General features: G+C 41.4%; 1 protein-coding gene across 1 annotated transcript; it reads right to left on the bottom strand.

Annotated features, from left to right (window-relative positions):
* Positions 1 to 3,109: 3,109 nt before the first annotated feature.
* On the bottom strand, positions 3,110 to 12,045 carry bmp3 (bone morphogenetic protein 3). The gene is made up of 3 exons (XM_012865294.3): positions 11,470 to 12,045; positions 8,065 to 8,987; positions 3,110 to 3,407 (listed from the first exon to the last, which is right to left on the bottom strand). The coding sequence occupies exons 1-3, from the start codon at positions 11,744 to 11,746 to the stop codon at positions 3,216 to 3,218; spliced, it is 1,392 nt and encodes a 463-aa protein (XP_012720748.1). The 5' UTR covers positions 11,747 to 12,045; the 3' UTR covers positions 3,110 to 3,215.
* Between the last annotated feature and the right edge of the window lie 1,405 nt (positions 12,046 to 13,450).

Raw genomic sequence — 13,450 nt, 5'->3', positions numbered from 1 at the left:
GTAGGAGCTTTGAGTAGGGAGACCTTTTAAACAGTTCATCATATCAGTAGTGACATACATGTCCATCGGCGACTAAAACGACCATCAGTGCTCCCCAGCTTCAGTTCTCCTTCTACGAGCCACACCATTACAAGATATGCAACATACAGTAAATAAATAGATGCACGGTAAAGTCTTTTCCATATACAAATATATTTTATGAAGCTTATGGTACAAGCATTTATTTTTTATCTAACATTTACAGGATAGTTTGAGCCGTAAGATTGAATAAGCTCTTAAAAACAGATTGTAGCTGACCTATTTTCATTTATGTACTTATTAACTCCAGACTGTCAGAGCTGCACGAAGGCCTCAGCCCCTCTCTGCATTTGATTGCTTCTGCAGACTAAGGAGGCATTCTTTGAAGACGTGTCAGTACAAAATACACAAAGCCAGACAATCTGCAAAACAAAGGTCTCTGAATACCAAAAATAGTGAAATATCAGTTTCCAAAATAAACTCCACCGGTGATCAAAGCTATCAAATGAAGCCCTAATGTCACTCTCTGTAGGCTAATTTGTACCTCGTAAATATCCTCAGCTGCATGTTGCACTTGTGCTTCACAGCCGAGCGAAGTCGGCTAACTGAATGACTAAATCCACCTTTTACGAGGGGAAGGCTTTAGACAGTGAGATATATACAAAACAAAGTACAAGAATGTAAAAAAAAAGAAGAAGTTTTTTTGCTCTACTAAAGGCTGTCGACGCTGAATAAATATTTGTTTTATCGCGGCAAAGTTATGACCTGTAAACTTCAGTGCTGTTCTGAATCAGAGTATATGCGATCAAACAGCAAAGCCCTGAAGGATTTATGTCAACTCTCAAATTTAATTATCCTTTCAGCCACACAAATCCCACAACATCAGATCAAATGTTCTTGGTCACCAAGTGACCAAAAGTTCATCACTTTTGGTATTATTGAAATAAAACCAAAAACCAAAAAAAGGAAAAGCCGTCACAATGTTACAGGCCGTTTTCAGCGTAAAAAAGATAAATATTAGGCTACAGGAAATAAATGAGGTTAAAACTCACTGACCTCCATGTGTTTAGGAGCACAAAGCTGTGCAGAAAGCTTGGATATAATTATTGCTGAATTATTGGTATTGCCTTAAAGTGCAATACCAATAATGGCCACTAGTTGCTTCTGCAAAGCCCCAAAAACTCACCTTTAAAAAAGAGAAAAGAAAAATTGTGAACTATTAAATCGAACTCTGAAAGTTTCCCTGTGATCTGCGCTGACTTCATAAACAACATCTGTGTGTTGGTTTTTATTTTTGCAACTTAGGTCTTTAGAAACTCTCGCTCTTTTTGCCCCGGTTCCCTCAACCTCTCTTTCTAGAAAGAGAAAAACAAGATAATCGTTCCTTTTAAGAGTCCAAGGTAAAAATCCCCCCATAGCTAATATATGCATTAGAACTTGCATAGTTTTTGCTTTTAAAATGATAATCAGTATAAAACCATAATGGTCATGAATATGTAAAGCAGAACCGTTTTAAAGCAGCTTTGTGTATTGACAGAATACAAATTAAGTTGAGAAAAAATGAATTAAGGCACTTTGAAAATGTTAGTCTTATAAACATTATTCTAAATTGGTGATTTGACATGTACAGTTTAAAATATCAAAAAATATAGCAAACACATATTTTAAGATTAATGTCAGGCTTCTGAAAATATTATTATTATGATATTATTTTTGCCATTTATTTTCCTCATCTTAAAATAGTTTAAAACATCTCTACAAGACTAAACTAAGTTTGAGAGCCTGGAGTTTAATTCCAAAGAAGTTTTTTTTTTTTTTTTTTGATTTGCTTGTTTTCTCTTTAAAGGGTTAGTTTGGATATTTTTAAGAGTGGTTCTGTTCAGAAGGTACATGTGGTAAATATCTTCCCTGCAGAGTATAAAGTCTTTACTTTGATGATCAGTAATCCAGCTAACATGCTAGTAAAACACCGGTCAATACAAATGCTGTTTTAAAAAATCTTTAAACCGCCGCTGCATTATAAAGCTGTTTAAATAGACGTCTAATGGTATTTAAGGTGAAAACACAGTTTGTCCGAAGGTCTTTATCACTGTTGTAATTGTATTTGTTTTAAGAGGACAGAAATTTTCTTTTATCTTGGCCCTAACTAGCTGTTAACTGGAACACTAATCTACAAATAAACAAGCTGGGAGAGGAATCTGCTGCAGGTAAGATATTTACTACTCATACACTGCCAACAGAAGCACACAGTGCCTTTTATTTAGGCTCTAATGCGTTCTATTTTCAGCTTTCTTGTGTTTTATTTTCATTGTTTGTGTTTCATGTCTTTCAATGAGCTACAGGGAATGCATAGATTATCGTTCTGCACATGTGCAGTAAAGGTAATAAAGGCGCTGAACTGAACTGAATTAAAACAATCATGAACTAACCCTTTAGGTTCAGAATCACCACTTTCACCCTGAAGTAAAATATTTCCTGACATCTCAAATCTCCATAAAAATACAGAAACAAATGTAGCTTACTTTCCTGCATGAATCAAAATCTGTGAAACCAATAAACTGAGTAAACCGAACACAAACCTGCGACTCTATACGTCTCAACTCTGGCTTTGGAACCGAATACAATCCTCTATAGCAGCCAAGCCAATAATTATACAAAATCCTTTTTTTTTTGTTGTAGCGAATAACACAGTGATAGTACAGACATAAATACATACACAGAGTAACAAATACCATGCAAGTGCGAGCAGAGGTGGCTTTTAATTGGATAAAGAGAACTTCATGCAATGAAGGAGCGAATGAAGAGTGAACGTCTCCCCTCGGCTCACACCGCAGCCGTCAGTTCCAGCTGAGATCAGTTTTTCTTAACGATCGACATCCCCCCTCCCCTCCCTGTTTCTGTCTATGCCTCAGTCGGTGTGATTTGTTCCACTCTGCTGTCACCCAGCGGAGAACAGGTGAGAAACACGCAGATAAAGAGTCGGTCGGTGCTGCGGCACGCTAATGTCATCAACCAACCAGTCTCCTCTTCACCTGGAACAACAGGTGGCGCTCTCCTCCAGTGCAAAAGGGAAGCGGTGCTCAGTGGATGTTTTTATTTTGTTTGTTTCTGGTTGTAAGGTGTTGTTTTTTTTTTTGGTCTTCGGTTGTTTCTGTCCAGTAGAGGTGCCTGGGAACTGCGGTAGAGAGGAAGCCGGACTATCGACAGGCGCAGGAGTCGACGGTCATGTTGGGGTAGACTTTCAACACCACGTTCTTGTCCTCGTCGAAGAAGAGGATGCTGAGGGAGGACATCTTCTCTGGGACGCAGCACGGCTCGGGGATGCCGGGCACGACGCCCACGGCCCGGACGATGCTCTGGATGGTGGCGTGGTTCGAGGGCTTCAGAGCCTGGAGTAAAACAGAAACAAACACACAACTGTAAGACTTACCTTTAGATGGGCGAACTAGCTAGCGGACCGTTCCCTAGCTATGGCAATTCTCTCACTTTCTTGTGTAATGTGACCGTTATATAATTAAAGTGTTGTGATGGCTTCAGCCCACTGAGATTTTTTCACAGCTCTTTTTAGGTCCCTCCACAGTAATTTAAGCAGGGCTGAGGTCTGAACTTTGACTGAGCCCTTGTAACGCTTTAATTATTTTAATTATTTAGTTTTCTGGCCATTCTGTTGTCGATCTGCTGCTGTGTTTGGCATCATCAGTTGGACAGATGGACTCCAGAATATTTTGGTGTACAGAGGAGATCACGGTCGGCTCGATGAACAGGTCTTTTATCCCCAAAGCACGCCCAGATCCTCAGCCTCCCCAGCTTGTATGAGGCGTTTGTGGCATTTTTACTTATTCTCCAGACATGGGGCTGTGATCTACTATCTTCATTGGTCCCATCTGTCCTAAAGGCAAATGCTCCAAAGGGTCTTGTGGTTCATTCAGATGCAAACCGACTTGTGCTGCCGTATTCTTTTTAAAAAGAAGACGGTTTCTCTTTAAATCCTTCCAAACAGGTCATCTTTGCTCTATCTTTTTTTAAATAGTAATATCACAGAGTGTAATTTTCAACTTTAGTAGAATAATACTACTAATAATGTCTCCTGATATGAAAATGTATTTGATTTTCCTTTGGGATTTATAAATGTTTTTTGCTGCAGTGTTTGATGTCAAAGTGACGTCTGTACCACGAGGAGCTATCTAGTTGCAGTTAGCGAGAGACTTTATCTAAGCTACTATTATGGGTTCTATTTTAAGGTTTATAACCTGTTACATCAATGTTTAAGTCTGTGTTGTCATTTGTTGTGTGGAGTCGATTCATGGCCACGCTTTGTTACAGAAGAGGCCTCCTTTTTAGTAGAGCTTGTGTTACCCTTGACTGAATAATTAAAAGTAATATGCTAAAGAAGTAACACATTTAATTGAACCTTTTCTTTGGGAGTTAGTTTTTGGAACGCCTGTAACGCTGATGCACAAATTTCCAGCCCAGCAGGTGGCGATAAAGATTGATCATCAGAAGACGATGAACAGGATGTATTAAAAACCACCTCCATGCAAAACATGTTGCTGGAAAACAAAGACACCAGAGCTAACATTAGCAATAAGAGTCAATACCCGACCAGGTAGTAGCTTTAATTATTGTTATTTCAATTTATTTGAGTTATAAAGGTTGTTTATTAAGTCATATATTGCTGGTTTTTAATAACCAGTATTCAAGCCTCTAGTTAATTAATTATTCAATTAATTACTTTTACATTATTTATCAGAAAACATTTTGGGTTCTTGAAATGGTGATAAAGTGCCAGACAAGATGAGAACAATTGATTAACGCTGTGAGAATATTGAGACTGGCTAAAACTGGATAACGTTTGACCATCTCTGGCGTGTGCTCTTAGACTTAAAACCTGAACTCTATTTGTGAAAACACAACGAAAGGAACTGCAGTGTTTTGAATGATTTAATTTTGTTCCGGAAACACATTAAAAATGATATTAAAAAAAAAGATAAAAACCTCATGATCTAGACTAACCTGGACTAGATCATTCTACACTAGGTATAGATTCGAAAAATACACTTTGTGATATCTGGAGCCTTCAAAAAGTTCAAAAGGGTTTAAAGTTATATTGCTAAAATCCGGTCTTGTTCTTATGAACCCAGTATTATGCTGCAACTTTCCCATCCTCAGCCCTAAGCCTTATAATAATAATCTTTATGCATCCAAGCTTTATTAATGGACGTAGTCACTTTCTTTTCCCTGTTATCATAAACGAGCTACCGACACACTGGCTTTATCGTTTTAAGATGCCATTGTTGTGTTTAGCAAACAGCTTTTTGCAGAATGGGTCTTTGTATGTTTCTAATGTCTAAACTAAATTACCTGAGAACGTCAATGCTTAGGAAATGTCCAGCAAGAGGAGCTTAAACTTGTGTTTTTAGCTTGAGAATCTGCATCTTTGTATCTCGTTTCGTTTCCAGCTTGCACAACCGTCCCAGAGGCTGGAATCTGTGTTTTTAAAGGCCTGACGGTTCACACCCTCCATCAGCTGCTTCAGGGCTCCCTCTTCCCTCTCATCACAACAGAAAAGACAAAACGGCATGGACAAACTTTTAATAGAAACTATTTAGCAGCTTCTGGGAGTTGGACCTGATAATAGAGGTGTGACGTCACAGGCTGCTCTGCTCCGTCAGAGGAGCTGCAGGAGAGGGAGGCGGCTGCCTGCGGGGCCCCGGGCCTGCCTGCGGGGCCCCGGGCCTGACTGCTGGCACTAATTACATGAAACTACAAAGACCAGCGACTCCACGCTAATGAATTAAATAGAAGGAGCTGGAGCATTCCGGCCATGTTTAGAATACCTGCGATGTTATCTGGTCACTGGGAGCCAACCTTTGACGTTGTCCTCTAATTGTTTTTTTCACTCTGCTAAACGTGTAAAAATGCTGCTGAGGTCAGCCACCTGCTAGATGCCTTCACTTATTCGGCTCTGCAGTTTGACCGGCGTTTACTGCATGCTTGGTGCATTAGCAGTTTACTTTGAAGCAAACGTTGTTTTTATTAAATTACATCTCTATGCTGTTGATGTTTATCTTCAAAGGCTTTGTGATCTTTCTACAAAGTAGAGGAGAAACTGAAGAGGATCCACTGGCGGCGAAACCGCTGTGAGCACTTTATTCTGGCAGCTGAAGATTAAAGCTCGTAAAGTTTGGGATTATCATCCATAATGTAAGACAGACATGTTTCAGGCGCTGCTGACTTTAATGTTACCAGGGTTAATATAACACAGAGCCCTAACGGCCTCGGTGAACAACGACTGATGGACGCACTGATTGCCCAACGCAGCCGACTCCGCTTACTTAGCGTCTGCAGAGAGCTCCTTGTTTGGACGTTGAGAATCTGCATGCATGTTTTTAGTCTTCTTTTACAGTATGGGGACTCACTGATGGGTCCTGGAGTCCTGCAGTGTGGGCCTTTGGATCACCTGCAGAATCCAGTCACTGTCCGCTTTATTAGGTCCACCTGTTCTACAGAGCTGCTCTATGGTTAGCCATGAGAAGACTGGTGGATTCACGCCACAGAATAATAACTCTCTCCTGCTCATTCTGAGTTAGTTCCTGGGTCTCCTCCAAACGGGATTTGATGTAAAAACCTCCAAAGGGAGGCATTTAAGATGCCTTTTTTTGGAGCAGTCCACCTTTCTGTTGGTGGAGAATCATAGCCAAAGATTCAGAGGAGCTAACTCTCATCTTTGCCGCCTTAGAAGCAAAGATTATATCCTGAGGTCCCCCAAACCAGACTTTGTCCCCTCCACGCCGACGCCAAACGATGTCAGAGCACTCGTTTGTTTTGGTTTCATTACCATTGGTGAGTAATTGGTGTCCACAAATCAAATATATATGAAATACTTGGTGCCGTTTTTTTGGACCATTCCTGTGGCGTCTCTGCATTTGGGGCCCCACCAGATGTCGCTGTGGAGCTCTATGTTTACAATAATCAAAGGGACAGGTCATTCTTTATAAACTAATGTAAAAAAAAAGACAGATCCCCTTACCAATAAAATTCTGTTAGAAACATTTGTGTCTATATTATCTAAGTCTGCCAGAAAACTAACAAGCTCAGCAGCAAAATCCTCTTGAGGCGTCTTGATATCGGGGCCGGCCCACCAACGTTTGTTTGAATAATGAACATTATAAATGGCAGTGAGCATGACCAACACGCTCTCAGTAGACGGCTGCGGGGCACAAATCTTGTGGCCCCAAGCTCGGATCGTCCAATCAGAATGCTGGAAATGCAGACGTTACGTTTACGTTCTGCTGGACAGTGTGTGAACATCTAGTGTTGGCTGTCCTTGCTGTGAATCTTTTCTCTTCAATAAAGCAACGATATGAGTGAGCCTTTATTTGTACTTTTATGTGTATTTAACTACATTTAGCTTATATAAAATCGTATTTCTAGTGTGTTGGTTTATGCTAATTTATCTGTTTAATTAACATTGATCAAAGTCAGGTTGTATGCATCACAAAAGAATTGTTGCTGCTAATAGGTGTTGAGTTTTTGTGCCCCACTTAACTCATCGTGCCCAATAGACTGGTGTTCTGTTCATGGTGCACACCGCCATTGGCCCGTTCACAGCTGGAGAACCAGTCCCTCTGTAAGGTTTACCCGTACGGATGGATGGATATATTTTTATTGGTAGCATGTGTGGTCACATAGTTTTATGATATAGTGGAAGTATTTTGTGTGCTGTTTCTTAAATATCAATTATGAGTGGGAGTAGATGCTCTATTAGCCAGAGCAAACAAACAGCTTGTTTTTGCAATTATTCAAATATCTTCCTATTGTGATCATCATTAGTGGTATAATTTTTTATCAACTTTGAACACATGTAATTTGGAGGTCTAACGCGCCTTTTTGCTTAGCCAAAACCGAATATCAGACCAGAATGTGCTGAAGGACTACTGGAGGATTTGTTGTTTTGAATGCAGACAGTTCAACTATAGCTAATCATGTTTGGTTTCAAGCTTTTATCGGAGACAAAAACGAACACAAAGATATTTTTTTCCTCACCTTTGGCATTGGAAACTGGCAGGATCCCGAACAGTAGTAAGCATCGAAGGACTTTGGTGATATAATCCATTCACTCCACCCGATGTCTGCAAAGTCCACCTTGAGGTACCTTCGAGCGCAAATCCTCGGCTCGTTCCACTGCTTCTTGCGCGCCTTTTTGATGGTCTGCTCGTCAAACTGCAGAAGAGGATTCTTGGGTCGCTGATTCTTGCGGCTCTTTTTCCGTGGCCGACGGGGCGGCTTGTTTTCCAGAGGCTCGTAGGGACTCGTCTCGTCCCATCCTCTGGCCTCGTATGGATACTCGGGTCCAGGAAGTTCGTTGTTTTGCAAAGGGAGAAGAACGTTGGCTGAGCGCTTGTGTCTGGAGTGCAGCTGTGGTTCCTGCGCGGTGTTGTTGCGCTCTCTCAGCTTAAGGAAACTGTGTGACCCGGAGCTCTCAGCTCCCAAAGAATGGTGTCTCTGTAGAGTGGCTACCACGCTCTCAGGCTCCGAGATGGCAGAATCGTTGGCGTAAACCAAGATGTAGGGCGAACGGTCGGACAGCAGCTTCTTCCACGGCTGGGGACCTTGTGAGGCAACGTCAATCCCAATGAGCAGCTCGTCGTGGTGCTTGGCCTGATTGACCACGCGTGTTACATCCCTCCACTGCCACAAAATGAAGTCCCTGTAGAGGGTGGACACGTTTATCCGAAAGTGTCCCAGACTCCTCATCTTGTTGTCCACAGAAGCAAAGCTCCAGATGACCATGTGGATGTGGCTGTGTCTCCGGGGACCGTGGCGGCCACAGTTTTTGGGCGTGGAGCAGCCTTGGGTGCTGTTCTGAAGGTCTCCGATGTAATAATGAAGAGTTGCCGACAGAACATCCTCGGACTTGGTGAGGGAGGTCAGGTTGAAAACCTGCAGCTGCTTGTTGTTTATTGTGCCTGTGTAGACAGGGAGCAGTAATTGTTACACATGTCTGCATACCATGTTGGACATAAGCAACTTTAATTCTGTTTCAGGTGACTAATTTCAAGCATTTGCAATAATTTTAAAAAGACAACTAGTTGTTAGAAGTAGTTATAAGCAAAAACTTGTCCGGTGACCAGAATCAGCCAGTTTTCAGCTTGATTGACCATGACCTGTAAATGATCAGTCAGACGCTTAAAAATCCAATATTTATCTGATCGGTGAACACACCAGTCAGGGTGGAAGCAGAAAACGCTGTTACGTATTCTCAGTATCAATTAAATGTTTAAAATTAAGTCATGTTTTAATATGTCGGCTCTATCATTATTATTATTCAGGCTGCAAGAAAGCGAGAGAGAGCAAGGCATTCAGTAAAAACCAGGCAGACTGAACAAAGTTAAGCAAGGCCACCCTGTTTTATGCTTTGGAGCTTTCTAACTTGGTCACTACTGAAATTTGCTTGATTTGAAACTATCAGCAGGTTTTTTCAGGAAATCTCTCAGTGAAGGTAAGGATTTGTTACAATTTCAGTATCATTTTTGTTTTTTGCTGGGCCAGAAAACAAAGTAGTTTAATCAAGAGCTAAGGCTTGTTTAGACCAACAACAAATTAAAAAGTCAATGCAAAGCTCAATTAAGTTTACATTTTAGGATGAAACTATAAAAACCCTGGTCCTAAACATTCTGCACATCTAAAATGATATAACATAAGGTAAATATATTGTGTTTGTATTTAACATTGCCCATCACTTAGTGAAAGGAAAGCTTAGAAATAATTTTCTCAACCTCATTTCTAAAAGTCATTTGTTGCTTTGCAGTCAGTGTCAGATATTTTGAAAATAGCAAGATCGAATAAAGAAATCCTGCTGAACAAAAAGCGCATAATTCTCAGTTTCTGCAATATTTATTTATCTATGTTGACCTGAAATTAGAAATTCAGGTAAAATATAGTAATGATCCCTCAAGATGACAGACTCCTGTTACAAAGAGCATTTTTAAATTGCAAACATTTGATGATACACTGTTACCGCCTGCAGAATTAATACAGAAAAAGCATTTTACAGGTCGCGGTATGTGTAATGGTGTAATGATGTGACTCCAAGCGGTTTCTCTAACTGTGGAAAACTCTACTGCTTCTGAGTTATTTCTTAGAACTATTAAGGAGCCACCTGCAGCATCTGTTTGAGTCGGAAAACCCCTATGGTGGAAAAACCATGAAAAGATCCCGGTCGGTGGGACGTTTTTGCATTATGATTGTGTGATTATAGGTGCCTGGAGATGACATTTGTTCTATTTTAGCCATCTATGCAAAACTGGAACAAGCTGAATTACATCTGTATTTCAGAAAAGCTGTGAACACAGCCTGACATTTACAGGATATGAGCCAGACTACACCAAGGGGGAACCTGTCAGACTCAGATGATTAACGGCACGAAACATTTGTGCAACATAAGGGTATCAACGTGAAGCTTAGACTATAGTGACAAAGTAAACAGATGTCAGATGTTAAAGTCAAGACACATAAATAGTTAAAACATTATTTGTCAGAACTTTTAGTTTTAAATGGTGCATTCACACTTCTGCTCTGAGTGTCTTTTGGCTTGTTTCTTAAAATTAAAATCCTTTCCCCTTAACTGACATCACTCACACAGCTGTTTAATGCAGGTAACATATTGACGGCTTTTAACTAAACTAAATCTTTTCACGTGCCAACCCAAAATGTGTGTACACAAAAAAGGGATCAAAACAAAAAACTTTCACTGCTTCACTTAGACTTGAATCTTTAGAATTACAAATGTTAGAGAGAAAGTTGCCCTTTATATGCTGCCACATGCAGCTACCAGACGACAGGAGGCAGTAGGCTACAATCTTACAGCGCCTGAACCTCTTCAGTGTCTGTTTCCAAGAGCTAATAACCCAGAGTCTGCGCGCAAATTCAAAGTGGATGAGATTAACGTTACTTTTAAAGGTCATAGAGAAACAAAAGCTGCTGAAAGACGGAGCGTCTGCAGTGGAAACTCCTGTTCTGCTGCAAGACAGACAGGCTAAGCAGCTTCCCGATCCTGACCGGAGGGGAATATCTATTTACAGATCTGAAATTAAAATACCAAGAATACAGGAACAATTGTGACGCTAAACGATGTTTGACGGCAAGAAACCACCTGATTTAAATCACTGTTTCCGGCAGAAGGAGGTGGTAACAGGTTGATCCTATTTTTAAGGAGTGGATCAACAGGTGGATTATTTTGTGTCAAGTTACTCAAATGAACCAAAGTCAAACATACATTTTCAACAAAGACTATTCTTTTTCTGAAAGAACGCATTGTTTACGCACACATTCAGCGGACACTGTCAAACAGGATGTCATAAGGTCAGCTTTAAACTTCTGACGGTAGCGCAATAGGAAATAAGAGATCATGCGCTTCACGAGAAAATGCGCAAAATCCCGAATACATACCCCAGTGCGCTTTGAAGCTGCGGACCGTGTTGCCGTCCCTGAAGGGAAAGCCGGCCCGGTTGTACTTGGCGTACAGCATCTGCATGTGCTCCGTCATTGTATCCTGCAAATGCGCGTCCCGATCATCCTTGGCGGCGTACTTTTTATCCACCGAGTGCGTAAAATCCACCTTTTGCCTCTCGGGGAAATTGTCCGTTTTCAACATCGCGCAGAATCCAACGCACAGATAAGTCCATCCATAAAGCAAGACGAGCACAAGCCGAGAGTATAGAGCCATTATTGAGGAAAAGGCTGAATAGAAGTACGAAAAAGAACAGCTGTGGACAACCTATCAGGTCCAGAAGTATCCCCTAGTTCCAAAAACGCATACCATCAACTGGGGAGCCCAAAAGTGTCTATCATCACCGCGTCATCCAAGTTTTCTAAGTGCTTTTGATATATTGTATATAAGCAACAGTGGAATAAAAAAAACCTCCAGCGCACAGTGTGATTAAACAGATGCGGGAGAGCTGCGCCTCCGCAGAAAACACTCCAGGTCTCAGCTCTGCAGCACTCAACCGTCCCTCCGTCTCAGCTTTCATTGAAGGTAAAGCATGTTGTGCTTAGTATTATAGGGCTTGAGGGACCAGCTGGGTATTCCTCACACACATACACACACATACGCACGCACGCGCACGCACACATGCACTCTCACACACACAGGCACGTGCACACGCGCGCGTACGCACACACAGGCAGAGGGAGGGAAAGAGAGGGTTTCCTGCCCAAAATACTTTTACACACATTTAGCCTGGGGACAAATTATCTCGTTATCGAGAGCATAGAAGGCCCGCGTTATCCACCGAGTTGAGGTGAGAAATCTAAATATTTCAATAAAAGACATTCCATCGATTTATTGGACCGATTTCATCACCTGAACGGCTGCCACGGAGCAGCCGCGCCGTGCGTAATTTCTACTTCGCAGAGCTGTGCGTCTGGGCAGCGCTGCTGAATGAAGCGGCTTACTGTGGGCATTAAAGGCTTTCTTCTCTGCTTTGTTTGGGTCAGTGCAGTTAAGCACATACATCCTGTACCATCGCGGCCTGATCCGGATGCTCTACCCTTCCCCGCCTACCACAAAACAGCCCATCAAGCGGGGTTCTAACACCCACCCTGCCGCCACTGGCTCCTCTTTCAGGGGCACTCGGCAGGAAATGATTAGGGCATTTCCCCGCCTTTGGAGATTTGATGGCAATAATATTAGCATGCCATGTCCTTCATTGCTCGATTGGGACGGTGGGGTGGAGGGAGCAGGGTGGAAAGGAAAACTACAATTACTTGAAAACGGTACAAGGCGGTATATCAATGTATTTTCCGAATTCATAACCGATATATAATAAATATGCTGTGCAGAATATTTCAAATAATATAAACAACATTTTTTTGAGGCTGACAACTATTAGACTAAGTTTCCAGATTTTAGAAATGCGACTTTGATGCATTTTCTAAACTTGCTTTAAGTTGTATTGAAGATCTCCTGTTACCATAAACGGGAGGAAGTGAAAGCGATAACGTTAAGCTTTTTTTTTTTATTATCTTTGTGGTATGTATTGCTTTTGATGCGCTCCTGATCTGAATAGTGTGGATGTATTTGGATCAGTGATGGGGAAGTCAGTGCCCTGCGGCGATGAGATGGCTGAAAGCATCCATTTATTTTATTTGTCTTATATAACCTGGGAATTACATTTCAATCCAAGTGGAGTGCCCCCAATTGGACAGATAATTATTATAACATTTTTTCCAATAAAATTTTCTTTATTAAAGCGTCAATTCACAGCACGTCATCTCAAGGCACTTTCCGAGGTCGGATTCAATCAGATCCTCCAGGTTGGTGAGAAAGTTTCCTCTCTAAGGAAACCCAGCAGGTTGCATCAAGTCTCTCCAAGCAGCATTCACTCCTCCTGAAAGAGCGTAGAGCCACAGTGGACAGTCGTCTGCATTG

Source organism: Fundulus heteroclitus, chromosome 12, assembly GCF_011125445.2.
Source record: "Fundulus heteroclitus isolate FHET01 chromosome 12, MU-UCD_Fhet_4.1, whole genome shotgun sequence".
In the NCBI taxonomy this organism is placed as follows: Eukaryota; Metazoa; Chordata; class Actinopteri; order Cyprinodontiformes; family Fundulidae; genus Fundulus; species Fundulus heteroclitus.
The sequence above is the reverse complement of the archived record's forward strand: the minus strand, read 5'-3'. Positions and strand labels throughout refer to the sequence as shown.

Bases quoted from the DNA above. Each gene is read 5' to 3' on its own strand.
- bmp3 (XM_012865294.3), bottom strand. From the start codon at position 11,746: ATGGCTCTATACTCTCGGCTTGTGCTCGTCTTGCTTTATGGATGGACT. The intron at 8,988-11,469 runs GTATGTATTCGG...CTGTCTACACAG, and splicing joins CAGCTTCAAAGCGCACTGGG to GCACAATAAACAACAAGCAG. The intron at 3,408-8,064 runs GTGAGGAAAAAA...GTTTTACTCCAG, and splicing joins GCCAGTTTCCAATGCCAAAG to GCTCTGAAGCCCTCGAACCA.